Genomic DNA, 20,811 nt, shown 5'->3' on the forward strand with positions numbered 1-20,811 from the left:
CAGTTGGATGGGGCGGAGGTTCTAGGGAGCGGTCAGGGAGGAGTTGGATAAGCGTGGGAGTCGTGTGTGTGTGTGTGTGTGTGTGTGTGTGTGTGTGTGTGTGTGTGTGTGTGTGTGTGTGTGTGTGTGTGTGTGTGAGAGAGAGAGAGAGAATGAATATGATAGAGAGAGAGAGGGGTTAGAGCAGTCAGGGGACTGGGAGCAGGGGAGAAAACAGGATTTGTCTTCAGCAGAACAAGAAGTGGGATTTATGCCCCATCAAATCTGTGAATGTTGCCAATTCACACTAGGTTTCCAATTTTACATTTAACTATGAGGTGTTTTATTACTTTGTTTTCTCTCTCTTGACAGCAATCCTTATATAACATATGGGAGATCTGACATTTTAGAGTGATGTGAATTAGGCACCAGTGAAGAGGCAGTTTTCTTATACTGTTTTGGTCAAAAAGAGCTTCCCTCCAACTCTAATGTCATCCTCATTCTTAAGTACCTAGAATTTAATTTCTCTGCCCCTCTGTATTTACCAGCTTTATTGTACTTTGAAATATTAAGCCTGTACCATAGCCCTTCAGGGCAGAAATTGCCTTTTACCTAGGTTTTTACATTATTGAACACAATGGCCCCCAATCACAAATGGGGGTTCTGGGTGCTACCATAAATAAATGTGTGTTTCCATTTACAGTAAATATTGAGCTGTCCACTAATAGCATCATAAAAAAAATCGAAAGGAGGGCAGAGAAGGGAAAAAACTAGGAACCATGATAAAATAAATATTCTTAGACATACACAAATGTTCTCATGTTATTTATTACATTTCCTCAATAAACACAAAATCCATAAAATATTTCAAGTTACCAGTTCATCTAAACGTACCATAATCATGTTCTTACAGGGTGGTGACTGAATTTTGAGTCCTTTATTATGAATATTGACTAAGTTCAGTGTTTGTTTAAAGATTTTTAGATCTCAACTCTCATCCTTTCCTTCCTATTGCTCCCTTTCCCACTGCTGCCAAAATTACATACACATAATACAGGTCTAGCCTTATATACCAGTTCTTTTTAACTGACCTCTGACAAACATCCAGCAATGGCTGAATAAAAAGAAATTATAAACAAAAAAAATTTGAGCCCCACCTAAATAGATGAGTAGATAATCAGAGAAGGTACAAATCTCTCCATCCCTGGACCAACTGTCCTCAGGATAGGCTGAGCTAGCACACAGCCAGGCTATAGTCTTTCTTGCCTCGTCACTCCATGGGTGCTCTGGGGCTGGAGCATCCACAGGGAAAAAATGGTGGGCGCTGAGCACTCACCAGCAGTCCCACATCAGCTCTCTCCTTCCCCTTCAATGTTTGCCGGTGGGCTCCATTGATCAGTGCCTCTCCCTCCCTCCCTCCTGCCTGCTGCAAACAGCTATTTCAGGGCATGCAGGAGGCTAAAGGAGGGATAGGAGCGAGGACATGGTGCGCTGGCAGGAAGGAGGCGGCAAGTCGGAGCTGGAGAGAGGCGGGGCAGAGGTAGGGCCTTGGAGTAAGGGGTGGAGTGGGGGCAGTGCCGAGCATTGAGCACCCTCTGTCCCCCCGAGTCAGTGGAAAGTCGGCACCTGTGTATCAGGGAAGGGGATTACCTCAGACCAGGCCTGTATGCTTGTAGTGGGAAGATGCATTTGCCTAGTTTCCCTTCCAAGCTAAGAAAAACTCACACACCTAAATCTCTGTTGGTTTTAAATCAAGGGACTTTGCATTAAGGCCAATGCAGCAAATCACTCAGCATGCATTTCATGTTCGAAGTCAGGACTATAAAGGACCACTGGTTCTCTCTCTCATCATGCATAATTTATGTGTGTTCATTTTCAAAGCCTTCACACATTATCCCCACCCTATCTTCTGATTTATGATCAACTTGTCAACTCCTGCCTCCTGTCCACCAATACTGCCAGTTCCCCTTGCCCACTTGTAACACTTTCAAGCAACCACTTCCATGATTTTTTGCATGCTGCAAACATTCACAAAAAAACCTAACTAATTATCTTCCTGAGAACTCTTCTTCTCTTTGATGCCTACAAAAAATTTGACAACTGTTAGGCTGTGGGTGTGCTGAGACCACTACTTACCATGCTGACCCATATTGTTTCGCTGTACTCTTACAGTTTTGTGTGGCTGTATCCATCTGTTATATCATCTCATACTCAGATAATAAGCTGTTTGGGGCAGAGACCATCTTTTTGAGTCTATACAGAGCATAGTACAATAGGGTCTTGTCCATGACTAGGGCTGCAACACTAGTCTCCATTATTATTATTTGTATTACCATAAAGAGCAGTGCTTTAGAAATGTGAGGTATTTGTAAAACGTTCAAAATTTTTTTAAAAAAAGTGGCTAGACAGATATTTAAGCTTATCAGAATTTTGTTGATTTTGATAGGTGTTTATTTTTAAGCATTTAAGATTTTTTTTGATTTAAAATTTTCAAAGTTGTGAGAAATTACAGGGAGGGGTCACACAATTGGGAGGGCAGACAATTATTTAACAACTGTAGATGCTGTGATTCAAAACTTCAAAGCTTTATAATGGTTAAAATACAAATTGTCCGCATCATATCAAAATATACAAAGTAAATTTCCTCAAATCAAATTAACAAGCTGTCAAGCAGCATTTTTCTTACTTTGTAAATTTTGATCATTTATGGAAATACTTTTAATTAGTTTGTGTGTTTACAGTGAATCAACACTTACTGACATTTACTGATAAAAAAAATCTAAACCTTCCAAGCACAGATAAAAATTTTACAGATATTCAAAAGAAAAGCTGTAAGGATGAAATCCATCCCATATTCCTCAGATAAGCAGTCCCACTGAAGTTTTGTAAGCATCTGTACATTTTGTAGCATTGGACCCAAAAATGGACTAACCTTGTATTACGTCAGTTATATTTTAGCCCAGAGTAAAATTCTATAGCAGGATAAAGATTTTGTAAGAGAAATGCTGACAAAACTTTAACTATAGCATTATAAGAGCAGTCACCGCAATAGAATCTTTTGTTCTTCCAATTTTTCTTTTCTGCTATCTAGTCCCCTCCCATTTATCTTCATCAAGAATCTTTAAAATCTACATGAATTTTCCTCTTCCGTAAGAGTAAAAAAGTGCAGTAAGCAATTCACAAATGTCTGTGCAGTTCAGAATTAGAAGTATTAAAAACCCTGTACTTCCTGGCTTTCTAGGTAAATTGCACTAGGTCATTTAAACCAAAAAAAATTAATTTCTTTAAAAAAAAATAATAAAAGAGACTCTTGTGAGCAAAACTTTTCCTTGACATGACGACATTTATGACAGCAGAAGATGGCATATCTCAACTCCCCCCAAACTCATATAAAGCAACTTGAAACTGATTACCAGGCAAAGAATTTGGCATGTTTTAAAATTACAAGCTGGACAGGTCTTGAACATTAGCAGCATTTTTTTAACCCAAAAGTCAACTTTCAAATCCATCTTATAATGCTAAAATGCTCATATTAATACATACACACACGCATATATATATACACATATGCACGCACACAAACAAAAAAGTTCACTCTCACCATTATATATCTTTTTCCTCATCTCTACTAGACATTAAAAATACTGAAGGAATAACTAAGCAATGATTTTTAAAGGAACAGTATATATTATCTTCTAACAGTTACCAGTATTCTGCTGTTTGGACTGTAGATGTTCGTTATCACTTCAGGGAACTCAGCTGCCAAAAACAAAGCTGGGAATGACTTTCCCTTCTTTAAATATGAGATAGTTATCTTGCAAATGAGCCTCTCATGTATGCATGAATTCTGTGTGTGATAATTAGGCATCCCTTCTCTCATGCTCTGAAGTTTCAAGGAAGAAAGATATCTGGAAGCAAGGAAATTAAATTGCTCAATCCAGAATGTGTTATTCCATATTTCTGAATACAACATATTTCCTTCTTTGAATTTATGTACATACCTTACACATTCCAAGAAGTAGGATTACTTTGCTATATAGAACGTGTTCAATATTAATGTTGGCATATTCCCAAGATTTGCATGGCTGAACAGAAAGTTACATAGGGAAGGGGAACTGCTATCAGAGTTATAGATTCCCTAGCATTTAGAAACAATAGTCTTTCTTCCTTCCCAGGCTGTAGAACTAACATGATTATTTTAACAGACTGTTTTGGTTTGTTTGGTCATGTACTGAGGAAAAGAAAGCTAAGCAGGAAAGAGAACAGTATTCTCTTTAGAGGTGATTATTACAGGTCAAAATGGGGAAGCTCTTTTTGCCCTGGTCAATGGGTTAGTCACTGAAGGTAATAAACAGACTCTTGTACCAAAAGAAAGCATGATAGCATAACCATGTTTCGATGCGTTTTTTTGTTTCATGTGTTGACAGTAACATATTTAGACCATATCTATTTCAGAACCTTACATAGGTAGTGACTATTCTTATACAGCCAAATGCAAGTCAGAGCATCTAGATAAAGGATGGGCAAACTATGGCCTGCATGCCGGATCCGGCCTGCCAGTTGTTTTAATCTAGCCCTCAAGCTCCCACTGGGGAGCGGGGTCAGGGGCTTACCCCCCTCTGGTGCTCCAGCAGGGGAGCAAGGTTGAGAGTCACTTCACACAGCTCCTAGAAGCAGCAGCATGGCTCCCACATGTAGGAGCAGTTAAGGGGCTCCGCAGCCAATGGGAGCTATAGGTGCAGTGCCTGTGGACAGGGCAGCGTGCAGAGCCACCTGGCTGTGCCTCTGTATAGGAGCTGGGGAAGGGACATGCCACTGCTTCCAGGAGCCACTTAAAGTAAGCGCCGCCCAGAGTCTTCATCCCTGAGCCTCTCCTGGTACCCCAATCCACTGCCCCAGCCCTGATCCCTCTCCCACCCTCGAAACCCCTCCATTCCAGCCCAGAGCACTCTCCTACACCCCCAAGTCCCACAGCCAGCATCCCCAGCCAGAGCCTGCACCCCTTCCTACACCACAACCCCCTGCCCCAGCCCTGATCCCCTTCCCACCTTCCAAACCCCTCGGGTCCCAGCCTAGAGCACCCTCCCACACCCCAAACTTCTCATCTCCAGCCCCACCCCAAAGCCTGCACCCCCAGTGGCAGCCCTCACCCCCACCCCACTCCCCCACCACAGCCTGGAGCCCCCTCCTGCACCCTGAACTCATTTCTGGCACCACCTCCCAGAACCCTCACCCCCTCCCACACTCCAGTCCCAATTTTGTGAGCATTCATGTCCCGCTACACAATTTGTATTTCCAGATGTGACCCTCAGGCCAAAAAGTTGTCCATCTCTGATCTAGACACAAGGGAAAAAAAACCTGAAATGAGTGAAAGTTGTTTTTAGAGGAAAATTGCTTTCTGTCCTAAATGATTAGAGCAACATAAGAACTTAGAGTGTTCAACTAGAATGCAAGAGGCTTATAAAATTTTAAAGCGATTTGACACCAATTATAAAGGATTCCATCTGAAAAACATTTACAGTGTAGGCATATATCAAAAAAACCAAAACAGAATATGCAGTGGTGATATTTGCCTGAGTCTTCTAATAAGAGCTAGGTCTTATATAGCACTTTTCATAAGTAATCTAAAAAGCACTTTACAAAGGAAGACAATACTAATATCCCTATTTTACAAATGGGGAAACTGAGGGACTGAGAAGGGGAATGACTTGCCCAAGTTCACTCAGGTCAGGGGCAGTCAGGAATAGAACCCAAGTCTTCCAGGCCCCAGTCCAGCATGCTAATTAGGCCATTCTAGTCACCCTTCATTGTTTGGTAAACACTCCAATCTGTGCACTGCCAATAGGTTTCTGAGTAAGCTTTCTTATTACAAGCAACAGGAAACACAGTGTTGAGGCCTTTAATAGGCTTTTCACTAACACAAAAATCAATCTTAAAATGCCCACTTTATATACATAATCTTTTAATTTCAGGGTGATTATAACGGGGAAGCCAATGGAATAGGAATACATCTCCATTCCCCTTCCTGGGACAGAATCAATTAATAGAAGCAGATAGGAAAAGGAATTCTCTTTTTCCTGGAACAACTCCAGTTCTCTCTTTATGTGTTACCAATACAAGTCAATAGATCCTAATTAAATTAAAAAGCCAGTCATTATTACATGAAAATGGTATTTTTTTAAAACATCTTAAATAATAAAAGCACATTTTTATGTCACGTTGGCAATGTGCAAAAATAGAATTTACTTAGACTTAAGTTTAAATTGGAAATATATGATGTAACAGAAGAATACACAGCAGTAGGCCATCCCCTGACACAGACATAGCAGATGTAAGGTATAGTACGTTCCTCTCCTCCCCTCCCACAAACACATACACTTAGTAGTCCAATGTAAGTATTGCTATTACTTTCTCATATTACTAGCAATTAGGGCTAACAAGTTAGCCCTACTCTATGGCCTTCAGCTTCATCTAGAGCTGACTTTTTGTCACGTTGTAACATGCTAATTGTTTCTGGCCAAAAATACTTGTTCCTGGCTGTGGTTTGAGAACTTTAAGAAAGGTCTATGTTAATCACAACTAAATAGATAGGTTTCATTTGTGCCATCTCATTCCAAATTGACACAAGCTCAAAGAGCCTTGTAACCAAGGATGAGACAAATCCACTTTTTAAAAACTTTATCAGATGCTTACTATCAACTTCAGCATTAACTGGATACCAGATACAGAAACTGACACTACAGAAGTTAGTAAAATAATGGCTGTGGGCTCTGAAGCCTGGTCCTTTTGAGCGCCCACTAGCTTGCCCACTGCTAAAAGCCCCTCCCCCAGTCTAGGGAAGAGCTACTGGACTGAGAACCCAACCAACTTCGGGGAACAACAAAGGCAACAACAGAACAGGCATGGGAGTCAAAGGGCAAAAACTAGGGAACCAGAAGGGGACACTGAGCAGAGAACCCCAGACAGCGCCCACTACTCCTCAAAGGCATCAAGAGAGCCAGCAGACGCTGCCCAGAGAAACTCCCCTGCCAAAAGACAGCCCCACAGTCGCAGGGGTCTCCCTCTGCCAACCTCCTCTTCCTGGTGTTACAAATCGCCACCATGGCCATGGCCAGGAGGGGGATGACAAGCTGGTCCCGCAACTTCATGGGGTTTTGGATCTGGTGTGCATAAAGTAACAAGTGTGGGGAAAAGTGCAGCCAGAACCTCAATCAGTGGTTCTGGAGGAGCTGGAAGAGGGGCTGCAGCCTGGCACACTGAAGGTATGCGTGCACCAGGATCTCCCTCATGCCATAGAAGGGACAGGCTTCAGGGACAGAGGTGAACTGCGCCAAGTACACGCCTGTGCTCTCAGCTCCACACAGGAGTCACCAGCTGATATCCCCGGCAGGCCGTGGGATTAAGATGGAATATAAGCTGGCCCACCAGGGTTCCCCACCCTCCACTGTTGGTGAAAGGTCCTGCCATTTGGGTGGGGAAATGAAGCATGTGCATCATGACTGCATATAGATGGTCTCTTGGTGCGGTTCGGAAATGGACCAGCTGCAAGACATGCAGCCAACTTGGGGTACTAGGAGGGAGAGGCTGGGAAGGCTCATGGGCCAGGGGACCAATGGAAAGATCCAGAGGGCCTGGAGTGAGAGGCAGGCAGGGTGCACCCTCTCACAGGATCCGCTCAAAGAAAACCCCAGCCTCGGAGGACAGGGCTACCTCCACCTCCTGGAGAATGTGCCAGGGGGTTTTAAGGGTGGAGAGTTCCATGCGCTGATCGAGCGCCAGGGGATCCACCCAACCCCCCAGGACACAGTCCAAGAGATCTCCAATCTTGGTGATTCCCACCAGGACCAACCTCCAGCACACCAAGGGGGACTCTGCCACCTGCACACAGAGCTAAAGATTGCATAGCAGGGCCTCCACAAGGAGATCTACCCTCTCAGTGGCCGCCACAGACCTAGTTGCTGAAACCAGCCTCCAGGTCCAGAGGAGGTCCTCGTAGAGGACTGGCAGCTCAGAGAGGTCTCGCGGAACACCTCTTGGATGGAGAAAAAAAGAGCTGCCGGGTCATATTGGAGGCCTCGCAGGCGGTGGAGGAAGGCATGAGCCAATATGTTCCCCGCCGAGCCACCTGCACTATAAATGAGTCTCTGCAGGGCATGGAGGCGGAAGACATGGACCTGCTTGCGCATGCACATCAGGCCCTGTCCTCTCCTTCATGGGAAGATGGAGAACCCCTGCAGAGACCCAGTGCAGTTCTGGCCAAAAGAACTCCAGAACCAACTTCTGGAGATTGGTCAGGAACCTCAGGGGTGGGCACAGGGTGTTGAGTCTGTGCCAGAGCATGGACAGAACCAGTTGGTTAAGCACCAGCAATCCTGTTCAGCCCTGCAATCACCCAGTCACCCTGCCCTCCAAACCTTGCCGGTTCTCCAGCAGAGACAGATGTGCGGTAGAAAGGTAAATGCCAAGATAGAGCGGCGGACCCACGCTCCACCTGATGGCCTGAAGCGTGGGTGGGAGAGAGCTTGCCCGCCACCCGGCCCCAACCACCAGGCCAGAGCTCTTGACCCAGCTGACTTGGGCAGAGGAGGCCACTGAATAAACAGCTTGGCAAGCCTCCACCCGGCACCAGGTCATCCGGGTCCTGGACCATGAGAAGCATGTCATTGCAATATGCTGCCAGGACCATCTGCACCTCCGGCTCATGCAGCACCAACCCCATCAACCTCTTATGGGAGAGATGGAGGAAGGACGCAATAGCCAGAGTATACAGCTGACCTAACAGTGGACAGCCTTGCCACACTCCTTGCACAAAGCTGACAGGTGTGGTCAAGGTCCAGCTGACCCTGACCAAACACTCCGCGAAAGTGTACAGCACCTGGAGAAACCCCACAGACTGAGGCCTGAATCCGAATGCCCATGGAGTGCCCAGGAAATACCTGTTGTCTGTACGGTCAAATGCCTTTTCCTGATCCAATGACAGAAGGGTGAACAACAGACCATCACTACACCCTAGCTCTAAGAGATCCCAGACCAGGTAAAGATTATCAAAGATGGTACAGCCCGGGATGGTGTAGGTCTGGTCAGGATGGACCACAGCAAGACGGCCTTTGCTATGACCTTGAAAAGGACCTAGGGGTTACAGTGGATGAGAAGCTGGATATGAGTCAACAGTGTACCCTTGTTGCCAAGAAGACAAATGCATTTTGGGCTGTATAAGTAGGGGCATTGCCAGCAGATCGATGGATGTGATTATTCCTCTTGATTCAATGTTGGTGAGGCCTCATCTGGAGTACTGTGTCCAGTTTTGGGCCCCACACTATAAGAAACATGTGGAAAAATTGGAAAGAGTCCGGCAGAGGGCAAAAATGAGTAGGGGGATGGAGCACGTGACTTATGAGGAGAGGCCGAGGGAACTGTGATTGTTTAGTCTGCGGAAGAGAAGAATGAGGGGGGATTTGATAGCTGCGTTCAACTACCTGAAAGGAGGTTCCAATGAGGATGGATCTAGTCTGTTCTCAGTGGTACCAGATGACAGAACAAGAAGTAATGGTCTCAAGTTGCAGTGGGGGAGGTTTAGGTTGGATATTAGGAAAAACTTTTTCACTAGAAGGGTGGTGAAGCACTGGAATGGGTTACCTAGGGAGGTGGTGGAATCTCCTTCCTTAGAGGTTTTTAAGGTCAGGCTTGACAAAGCCCTGGCTGGGATGATTTAGTTGGGAATTGGTCCTGCTTTGAGCAAGGTTTGGACTAGATGACCTCCTGAGGTCCCTTCCAACCCTGATATTCTATGATTCTAGCAGCTCGTGCTGAGGAGCAAGACGGGACGCCAGTTCCGGAGATCTCAGAGGTCCCCTTCTTTGGCAGCAAGGCGAGCACTGCTTGACTGCATGACAGGGGGAGGACCCTGCTCTCCAATGATTCGGCCCAGATGGTGGCAAGGTCCAGGCCGAGGATGTCCCAGAATACGCAGCAGAAATTCCATGGTCCATGCCCAGGGATTTATTAGTGCGCATGAGATGGAGAGCTTCCGAGAACTCGGCTGGAGTGAGAGGCAGCTCCAGCTGTTCCTGGTCACCCGTGCTGACTGTCCTGAGTTCATCTCAAAACACTCTGCAGGCATCAGTGTTGGTCAGATCTGGAGAGAAAAGGCAAGCACAGAAGGCCCAGGCCCTCTTGCATATCGCCACCAGATCCCTGAGGGGTGGTAGCATCAGCCACCAAAAGGCAGATGATGTGCTTCTTAACCCCCCATCTTCTACTGCAGGGCACAGAAGCGGAAGCCACGATCCATCTCTCTCAGGAGCTGAAACCTAGTAGGAAGATGCTAGAATCAACAGAGCAAACCATCCTTAAAAATGAATATCCTAAAAAGGAATCAAAAGTAGCACTGACTGAATGAGAGCAGTGAAGTGCCAAGGCAAGGGGCACAAAGAATTTAGTGGTGGTACATCTAAAAAAGCCAGGTTGCATTTAGCTGAAAAGAGAAGCCACGCTAGACAAAGAGTCACAAACCCCAGAAGAGGAAATTAGGCTTTCGTTCCCCCCCCAGTGGCTGGCATGCCAAGCGGAGAAGTCTCAGATCCTCAGCTGGTCAGAACAGCTCTGCATATCCCGCAGGCTCACCTCACCATGCGGCAGCTAACAACAAACGCGGCTGTTTCTTGAGTCGCTGCCAGTTACCGCAGCCGGCGCTGCGGCGCGGCACCGCAGACCTCTCGCCTCACCCATCCTCCCGTCGCAATAAAGCGCTAGTTCTAGGTAGCCTGAGCGCGTTACACGGGGGTGATATTTTCTCCGTGACCACGCTGCACAACAACGCGTTTACAAGCCGCCACCGCCACCGCCGCAGCCACCCGCCAGGACAACACCCCCCGCGGCACTGCAAGCCCCAAGCCCAGGGGGCTGACCGGCTTCGCCGCATCAGTTTTGGGCGGCAGTCACCTGGCAAACGATGCTTCTGTTCCCCAGTAGCACCGCCCCAGAGCCATGCTGGGCCCGGAGCTTTGCGCCCCCAGGTATCACCCCGGGGTGGGACTCGGAGGGGGAGACTGGGCCCTGGAGACAACGAGCTCCCTCAACATGGGGCCAGCGCCCGAGGGGTGGCGGTGCTCAGACCCCAGCGGCCTGCGAATGGCAGTAACCGCTCGCCCCGCGCGGAGCTTCTCCCTCCCTGACTCACTCAAAGCCGCAGAAGTCTCGGTCAGCGTTAGCAGGTCGCGAGCCAACCGAGCTCCCAGCAGCCCCCACGCTCCTCATGAGACTAGCTCCACGCGCTGAAAATTAACCCTCAAAGCTCGCGAGATCCACCTGTTTCCCTTCCGCGAACTCCCAAATCCCGAACCGATCAAAGTCATCGCGTGATATCCAGCCCCCCCTTTCCCCCAGTACACGATGGGGCCTTTGAAATCCCGTTCCAGGAAGGAACTATCACGAGCCTTACCTCCCTGCCTCTGACAATTTCCCCTTCCGTGCCGCCTGAAGGGCATCTCCGGAGATATAACCTCGCCCCCACACATATACCGGCTTTCAGAGTGAAGTCTCACGAGATTTCCTCGTCTTCCACGTGAACCTCCACGAAATCCCACCCCTCCCTTCCAGAGGTCTCGCGAGGTTTCCTCTCCTTCCCTGCCCCCCTCCCCCGAGCACGATGCCGCGCAGGAATGTGAAAGGCTCCCGCCCGCCGCCATTTTCTTTCTTTCTTGGCAGGCAGCGAGTAGGGCAGGAAGCGCCGGCGGAGCGGCTATGGCGGATTATTCCACGGTGCCCCCTCCTGCTTCGGGCGCGCCCGGAGGAGGAGGAGGCGGAGGTGGGGGAGTCAACGATGCCTTTAAAGACGCACTGCAGCGGGCTAGGCAGGTGTGTAATGTGGGCACCAGCCCATCGGTAGCTCCGACCCTCAGGCTCGGGGGCCTGGAAGCGGCTCCCGATAGGGCATCCTCTGATCCTCAGCACCGGAATCTCCCCTCTACCTATTCTGGGACAAATAGGGTGGGTCCTCCGCAAATCCTTTGAAGCGTATCGGGCGGCTTCAGGGGTTTGTTCTTGGGAGGGGGCTGGAGCAAGGCTGGGTCTGCTTCCCTTTCAGGGGCCTCGTTTTCTGCGCACGTTGGGGTGACGGCGGTGCTAGTTGTTTCTTTCTCATTCCCCGCGCTGTGTACGCAGTGAGGAGGGATTCCTGTGCCTCCCCAACACACACAATTGGGGGGGGGGGCTCCTGCAGCGCCCTTGCCCTTTCAACACATAATGAGATGGGGGGGAGGGTCCCCACCTCTGCTCGATCCCCTATAACCTCCCCCCTGTACCCACAAGCTCCGTGAAGGGAGAGGTTAGGGAGGCGACTTTTCCCGGGCCTTCCCTCTGAGCTGTTTGCGGGGGGAAGCAAAGAGCGAAATCACAGCTAGTTACGACAAACGCCTTATCCCAGGCAGCGCGCAGCTTTGGGTCACCGCCCTGCACTGGCTGGGGAGGCGAAGGAGAAGGAACTGTTTGTCGCAGGTTTTCGACGAGGATCCCACCTCGTGTTCTAAAAGGCTCGGGTTCGGTTCCATTTATTATGTTGCCTGAGGCGGTCTTGTATCCTGGTAACGTGTTCAAACTAGTTTGAAAGTGTTGGGTTCATTGGTCCTGAGCTAAAACTACAAATTTCCGTTGAGTACTCTCGCTCCTTTAGTTTGACTTTTAACTTCATTTGCACATTCGTCGTTTTTCAGTTGGCTGCACATAAGACTTCATTTGATAACGAGCAGGATGTAACTTTTTATACAGTATTTATAAAGGGAAAGTCAGTGCAGTTATGAGATTTAAGGTGCTCTTGCTAGGAGTTGGGTTCTCTGTGAGATATTACATCTCATTAAAACACGATGAGTTATCTCAAAGATCTTGTGGCAAAATACATGGTGCTTCCATTTCTGAATGCAGCAGTCTCTTCTACTTCCTCCATGGGTGAAACCTCATAAGTTCAACAACCTCCTTTTTGTAAAGAGAAATCTGTAACAATGCAAAATCCTCTTTAAGTGCGCTTCTTAAAGCAAAATGATAATTTGATCAAGTGTGCTCCAAGATGATATGCAAAGAGGGACTTTTTTTCATCAAGATGTAGATTGTTTTTAATATCTATTTTTTTTAAACCTCCAGTAAAACTAGGGCAAACCAGGACTGAGCTGCAAGGTAAAAAGTATCTCATGTTTGTTTTAATTATTTTTACTTATATCTAGATTGCAGCAAAAATTGGAGGTGATGGAGGGACATCAATGAATTCAAATGATTACGGTTATGGAGGACAAAAAAGACCTCTTGAGGATGGAGGTATGCTGTCAAATATATGTATACTACCATAATCCATTTTGTTCATGGCAGTGATGTCAAAAATGTCCTAAATTTTCCACAGAAACAATAGTATAGATCCATATTGTACAGGCATGTGCTTCCTTTAAAGAACACCACACACTTGCCCAATTTGGTTTTAATGGGGATTTTTGTTTAGAAATCAGTGGCGCTATTTAGGTCTTAAATCTCAAGTCTGTGTAAATCAATTCTTAGACCATTACCTCTTGTACTGGTAACTCTTAGACCTCTTGTACTGACACAATGCAGTACATTTTAAGAGGAAAACCCATGGGTAAGGTAGGTGAAACAAAAATAATTTAGAAGATATCTTTATGCAGATATGTTGAAATCTTTTATTCCCTATTAAGGTTGAAGGTGGTCACCTTTCAGATCTATGCTGGTTTGACCTCTGTTTTATTATTGAAGGTACCGCATCTGGTAAACTATTTTTAATGCATTTCATTGTAAAGGCATAGGACTTTAAAAAAAAAAAAACAGGGAAAATAAAAATTCTACTTGGCTAAATCTTTTACTAACCTCAGCATACGGCACGCATGAAACCTGATAAGATCATGCTGTAATATTTCCTCTACTTTTGTTGCAGTTTCCACTTTTTGACTTACTTTACGTTGCAGAAAAGTTTGCTACTGAATTGTGTGGCGTGTCTTCTGATTTTTACTATACTACTAGTGTGAATTTAACAGGGTTTGATATGTTTAATATACACACATAATCCTGACTAAATTATGGAGAGAAACTTCTGAACTTGGAGGTGTTCATATTTTGTTAGGTCTATATGAGCTGTGACTTTTTTTATTCCTTTAAGAGGATTGTGACTCAGTTTACAGAATGTAATTAAGGCTTCAGACCAGGAGTTCTTGTATTCTTTATTAAAGTGTTTTTCTATTAATAGTGAGGTTTTTAATATACAAAAATGAGCTAATGATGCTTCAGATGATGTATGTAATGTATTCTTTTTATTTTATGTGTAGATGGCTCTTGGACAAGTCCGAGCAGTACAACACACTGGGAGGGAATGCCCTCTCCTTTTAAAGGCAGGAATTTTTATTTATTACCTGTGTTTAGTATGTAAACGTGAAATAAACTAGTGGATCTTTTGAAATGGATGACACAAATATTTCTCGGATTATGTGTCTGACTTTTTGCTACACATAAATTATGATGGTTCATCACATAACTTTGAATTTGGGGTGGGGAAGGAAACATCTGAAGTAGTCTTTTCAGATATAGGTTGTCAGTGCCTTTCATTTTGCTTATTGTACAAAGAGGATTTTTATGTTAGTGATAGAGTTGCTTTCAATCTACTTTTTTTTCTTTCTTTTTTCTTTTTTTTTTTTTTTTTGAAGTTTTATGCTGTGAAATGCTTGATATTTGGATAGGAATTTCATACCACAGTTCAGACTCAGATTGCATTGCAGGGGATTATTGTTGCTTCTTAAATTATTCTATGTAGATTTGTGGTCACTTGTCAGAAATTTTTTTAAGCCATTGTTCATTTTCATACTGATTTTTGGTGGACTTTTATCTTCAGTTCTTACTGTAGAAGCATCATTAGCTTGAGAAGCAAGTTATTAGGAGCAGAGTTAAATGTTGTTGCTTGTCTTAGCTATGTTTCATTGACTGTTTATGGATATCCAATCTACAGTATGTTTCTAAAACTATGCTTTTCTTAAACCACTGGATAGACAAATGGAAATACTTAACTTCTTTTAAAGTATACTAACCGAGTACCGTACTTATAATATTTCTTTTTTATTCAGATCTATTCCCTGAAATTACCAAAACAAATTCTTTGACTAAAAATACACTGGAAAAGTTACGATTCACACTCATGGGACAGCCATTAGTTTAAAAGATTCTTGTTTCTTGGCAAAAAATAAAAAAAATCTTAATTTTGCAGATCAACCAGATGCTAAGAAAGTTGCTCCTCAGAATGACTGTAAGTATTTTTTATTTTTTTGCAAATAAAACCTAAACAAGTGTACATTTTCAGAGCAAGAGTATGATGCAGTATTCTGGTAGGTAATGTTGGACCAGTGAGATCACGGTGACTTGACCCGTATGTCTTAAGTTTTTTTTAAGTAAAATAGGCTTGTTTTTGATCAGTTTGATAGTTGTAGAATATTATATACTAGCAACAGAGCTGAGAATCAGTTTGTCTTTTTCAGCTATACTTTTATACCTCTTCTTGGCAACTTTTTTTGAAACCCAGCTTTGTCAGAAGTAACTAGTGGGAAATTTCTGGCTTAATTGTGAGAGAATTTTGCCTTTATTTGTGAATTTAACTTTAAAAATACTTCTTATTTGTAGCTTTTGGAACCCAGCTACCCCCGATGCATCAGCAACAAAGGTAGGAGCCATAATTAACATTTTGTTTACACTTACTTTTTAGAATTGGTTCATTTCCAGGAAACAACTTCAAAACATTTCTCCTAAAAAGACAATGTTTGAACATAATAATGAAACACAATTGTGAAGTGATGCTTGTTACAATTTAGCCACAATAGGTATAAGCTAAATATTTGAAATGTATATAATAGGATTAGTGTCCGATCCCACATCTAGAACTGCATGGGGACTTGATATCATGTCATATGTGGGATGTGTGATCCATAGGGTCGGGCATCTGGTCTGAAGGAAAAGGTTATTTTAAAAGCAAGAGGGAAAGATTTCTTAAGGGGAAAAATATTGAAGTTAACAAAATTTATGCCAAACATATCTGATCAATAACTTATGCTGCATTCTTCTCATCTTGCTTCTTCCCTCTGCTGCCTCAAAAACACAAAACTAACCAACCTGCCCACATGCCCTTTTAATTCTTGATGTGCATTTTTTTGTTATGGAAATGGCCTATATTTTTATACATCTGTAACATACTTCTAGTGCTACATAACTAGCAACATTTTAATAATCATAGAATATACATACCAAACAGATTTTTAGCAGAAATAATTGATCTATTATGAAGTACATAAAACTAGTATCTAAATTTTATATAATGTAAATTAAGAAGGTCGTTTTTGCCTTCTAATATTACTGTTCGGTATTCTGTGTTTACAGATTGTCATTTTGGCTTTTAATCTCTATTTAACCTGAAGAATTTCAGGTTGAAATGGGCAAAACTTCTAAAGTAAAACTGCATAAAGTTGGCGCCCGTTCAAGTCACTAGATGCAGTAGATGCACCCACAGAAAGGCATTTCCCCAAAATGTTACAATATGTTTCTCCTTGGTGTGATTGCGAGGAAGGCAGCCAGTCTTTCTGTACAGATGAAAAATATTCTCTAAATTCTAAGTCAATGTGGTCTCCTAAACATATGTTATCTTTTGTCTTTTTTTAGGTCTGTAATGACAGAGGAGTACAAAGTTCCAGATGGAATGGTTGGATTCAGTAAGTAATAATATAAATATAATATACAATGGAGCTCTTAACAAATGTTGCTATTGCTAGTAACATCCTTTGTTTTTATCCTTCAAGTAATTGGCAGAGGAGGAGAACAGATTTCACGCATACAACAAGAATCTGGATGCAAAATACAGATTGCTCCTGGTAATTATTTCCTTTTGAGGTTATATACATTTAGTGGTAACAAGTTTGGAACACTGATCATTCATTTTTCAACTAAATTTATTCTCACCTTTAGCAACTGGGAACAGGTACAAGTAATTTAAATGCAAAAAAATCTTAAATCTTGAGACTGTCATTTTATTGGTTTGGTGAAGTGTTAAAACTTCCCACAACACACTTTTCTATTTACTTAGCTACTGATTCCTTGTGAGTTAAACATAATTGTTAAATCTGTTTCATTTTACAAACTTTATAGATAGCGGTGGCCTGCCTGATAGATCTTGCATGTTAACTGGAACACCCGAATCTGTTCAGTAAGTATACTGTCTAATACTTTAAAATATTTTTAGATCTAAAAATGTCATATGACTCCTATACAGTGAGGTGACAATAGCTAGGCTTGAAAGGATTCAGTTTTTATTAGTAAACATTGATTATAATGCACACAGAAATTGACAAAAATGTGTTTTCACTGATGATCAGAATTTATAGATAGGCAAAATAAGAAAAATGCTGTTTGGGTGAATTTGATTTAAGGATATTTCCTTTGCATACTCTTGTCATGTGCTATTGACAGTTTGTGTTTTAGCAGTTATAAAGCTTCAGTTCTTTGAATGTGAGCATTTACGGTCATTAAGTAATTATTCTGACCCCGTGTTGTCTTGAGGGGAGAGAGGAGCATAATTTCCCACCACTCTGAACATTTAAATAGATAATGTAGAGAAATGCTTAAGAGTGAGAATTGGATTGTACTGAGCCTAAATATAACAATTCAACTGTTAAAATGAAGTAGCCCTTTTCCTTGCAGTCAGGTCTATGATGATGGATCAGACCCTAAGGATATTATTAAATCAAGGATGAAACATTTGATCTGACTGAACAATGCAGCTGGCCCAATTTTAGCTAGTAATTATCAATCTATACACTAGTTTCAGCATGGGTACAAAGTGGGTCAGAGTGGTGGTGTGACCATGCCGTTTGATTTTATGTTGATAGGTAATTTTCTGGGTGAAGTTAATATTGAAATGTGGTGTTTCTGATGATTAGTAGGGCTTGGGAGACATTCGTAAATTTGAGTTCCCTTAATATTTTTCTTACTGCCATAATGTTAACAGTAATTTGAATTTGATCTGTTGCCAAATAATTTAGTTTACAATATGTCATTAAGCAAAAAGACATTAACGTTTATTAAGCATAGATTAAAAAAATAAAGGGGGGGGGGCTTAGAATATCTACCTTTTTTTTAATTTTGAAAGGGTCTTATGCCTTTCACTCAAATTGGCCTGCTTTGGAATAGCTTTTTAGCAGACCAACTGATCACAACAAAATGTTACAAGATTAGATTCATTCTGGCTCGATAGGATAAGCACTTATTAGCCAGAAGACAGATTGATAGAGAAGGAACAGGAATCAGGTGGGTCTGGAAATTTCTCCATTGAGGAGTAATAGTAGAAACCCTAGTTTCTATTCTTTGAAGTTACTCACGGCACAGTCGTGGATATGTAGGTGTTCAGTCAGAACATTTAGGATTTTAAAAGAAGGCCCAATGGTGTGAAGATAAATGTGTTCCTATAGTATAGTAGTGGTGGGAGTAATAAAGGTGGTACTTGGTAAATCAAGGCTTTCCAGTGCACAGAATTTAAGCTTTTAGCTGAGACAGAAATGTTTAGATGCCTCCTAGTCTGAATCCTTACTGTCTTTATGGTTTAGATGACCTGTATCTAAAGCAACATAGTGCCCATTGATAGAAGACTTGCATCAGCAGAGAGAATTTTCACCATCCTGTGCTGTGGTGGGTTGGTCTGTGAAATTACAGAGCAGAGTATATTCTAGTTGAATGCTGGAAAGTCTAGTGAAGAGGTCCTCAAACTGTGGTCCACAGACAGTCAGTGATCTGCGAGCTCCATTCAGGTGGTCCGTAGATAGTTCCCTCTAAGGTGCGTGCCTGGGCAGCCGCACACAACAGAATGAAGGGCCACCTGCCTAATTAGTGGAGCCGTGCAGGCTTAGCTTCACTAATTAGGTGCTTGGACCCTGGAAAAGATACCATAGGTTGCCTACCCCAGGTTAGGTCTTTGACTCTTGCCTGTATGTTATCTTAATAGCTGGGAGTTGAGGATTCTTTTCAAAGACTTCTGTTGTGAAATTTTGTTTTAGTGACTGTTTTTGGTGATAGTAAGGCGGTGAGGGAATAATTATCCTCAGTTTCTAAATAAACTGATTCCCAAATGCCTTCAAAAGAGAAAAGTAGAACTTTTCAATTTATTTTTGTTTGATTGTTACATTATCTGTTTCCTATTTAGCTAGTTCATAGCATACAGTAGAACCTTGGAGTTATGAACGCCTCGTGAATGGAGATTGTTCATAACTTTGAAATGTTTGAAACTCCGAACAAAATGTTATGGTGGTTCTTTCAAAAGTTTCCAACTGAACAATGATTTAATATAGCTTGGAAATTTTACTATGCAGAAGAAAAATGCTGCTTTCCCTTTATTTTTTTTAGTAGTTGACGTTTTAACTCAGTACTGTACTGTATTTAGTTTGTTGTTGTTTTTTTTACCTGATCGTAGCATAGAATATCAGAGTTGGAAGGGACCTCAGGAGGTCATCTAGTCCAACCCCCCTGTTCAAAGCAGGACCAATCCTCAGATGGCCTCCTCAAGGATTGAACTCACAGCCCTGGGTTTAGCAGGCCAATGCTCAAACCACTGGGCTATTCCTCCCCCATAATTTACGTGCTTCTGGTTCAAAATGAGATGTGTGGTTGACTGGTTAGTTTGTAACGTGTTCATAACTGTGGGTCTATATTTCAAACAGTTTTTAAAGTAATGTTTATCTTTGTAATTTGTTGGTATTGATGAAATGTTTCTTATTGTACTAGAAAAATGGAAGTGACTGTTGATAAACATTGAAAAGTTTAAATTGCAAACAAATTAATGGAACAGGGACAGGCAAATGAGAATGTAATGAAATAGGAGAATTTCTCCTTGTATGGTGAATGTGCCCAAAAAATTTGACATTTTGGAAGGCTGTTGGAGACTTCAGAAGGAAGATGATAGGGTGTCCAATAACCCCTGTATGCTTTTTATTAAATTGTCCTGGAAACTCTGCATCTTATAAAAGCCACAAGGAACTAATAACTTATCCCCTAGTTGCAACTAGAATTACTGTAGCATGGTGGTGGAAGGCCCTATTGTCTGGTATTGAAAAGTGTGCAAAATTCTGGTGCTAGAAAAAGTAAGTCAGGGTTCTACAAGGGAGAAGGAAAAAAGGTAACTACCTACAAGTCTAGTGGAACTTCTTGAAAATTTGCTGGAAGAAGGTTATCGGCCACCACCATATCGGATAGTTTGAGAACTTGTTTTAGTGCTGAGGAAGGAGAAAACACCTTCAGTAATAGTCAAAATTAAATTAAAAATTGAGATATTAAAAGGAGAAACTTAATATCATGTAGATTTTTGCTACGACAACTTGTAAACAAGTAAGAAAAACAGGTGGACCTAAATGTGAGCTAATGAAAGACTTTAACAGACAAGACAGAAGAAGAAAATAGAAAAGCATCAGCCACAAAACCTGCTCAATACCATGAAGCTGAAGAAAGCGACTGGAAACGGGTCTCATCAGTACAATTTCAGGGACTTGGATATGTGGCATTAAGTTCACTTTCTTATTTCACATTATATAATTGGGCATCTTAAACCAGTACAGTTGTTTCACTCTTCTTAGAACTCTTCATAGGATGTGAATCTGCCATATTCACATGTTCACACACAGCTCATCTTCATGGAGTCTCACATAATGATGTTAACAGAAGCTAAACTGGGAAAGCATCCTGTAGAACTTGAGAAATACGTCTTTTATGGATATCAAATTGTACAAATGTCAGTTAAAATTGTAATGAAGAAACTTTTTGGCAGTG

General features: G+C 42.8%; 2 protein-coding genes across 15 annotated transcripts in view; one reads left to right on the forward strand and one right to left on the reverse strand.

Moving 5' to 3' along the window:
• Positions 1-11,508, reverse strand: part of DNAJB4 (DnaJ heat shock protein family (Hsp40) member B4) — a 43,611-nt gene extending 32,103 nt beyond the window's left edge. Inside the window, exons 1-2 of one of the 4 annotated variants that reach the window (XM_030572117.1) lie at positions 11,420-11,500; positions 3,686-3,887 (exon numbers count right to left, since the gene is read on the reverse strand). In XM_030572117.1, coding sequence (XP_030427977.1) covers positions 3,686-3,859 — 174 coding nt within the window. In that variant the 5' untranslated portion in view covers positions 3,860-3,887; positions 11,420-11,500. Of the gene's footprint in view, positions 1-3,685; positions 3,888-11,158; positions 11,264-11,419 lie in introns of those variants that run through there. The other 3 variants (XM_030572116.1, XM_030572120.1, XM_030572119.1) reach the window with 3 other exon arrangements.
• Positions 11,509-11,612: 104 nt separating this feature from the next.
• Positions 11,613-20,811, forward strand: part of FUBP1 (far upstream element binding protein 1) — a 56,153-nt gene continuing 46,954 nt past the window's right edge. For 7 of the 11 annotated variants that reach the window (XR_004001696.1, XR_004001697.1, XM_030573484.1 and 4 more), the window contains exons 1-8: positions 11,613-11,835; positions 13,194-13,284; positions 14,298-14,360; positions 15,227-15,265; positions 15,637-15,676; positions 16,666-16,715; positions 16,803-16,874; positions 17,149-17,206. Coding sequence is in view for 8 of the 11 variants with exons in the window: in XM_030573484.1 (XP_030429344.1) it covers positions 11,722-11,835; positions 13,194-13,284; positions 14,298-14,360; positions 15,227-15,265; positions 15,637-15,676; positions 16,666-16,715; positions 16,803-16,874; positions 17,149-17,206 (527 nt within the window). In the remaining 3 variants the exon portion in view is untranslated. The other 4 variants (XR_004001698.1, XM_030573485.1, XM_030573488.1 and 1 more) reach the window with 2 other exon arrangements.

This window comes from Gopherus evgoodei, chromosome 8 (genome assembly GCF_007399415.2).
Source record: "Gopherus evgoodei ecotype Sinaloan lineage chromosome 8, rGopEvg1_v1.p, whole genome shotgun sequence".
Lineage (NCBI taxonomy): Eukaryota > Metazoa > Chordata > Testudines > Testudinidae > Gopherus > Gopherus evgoodei.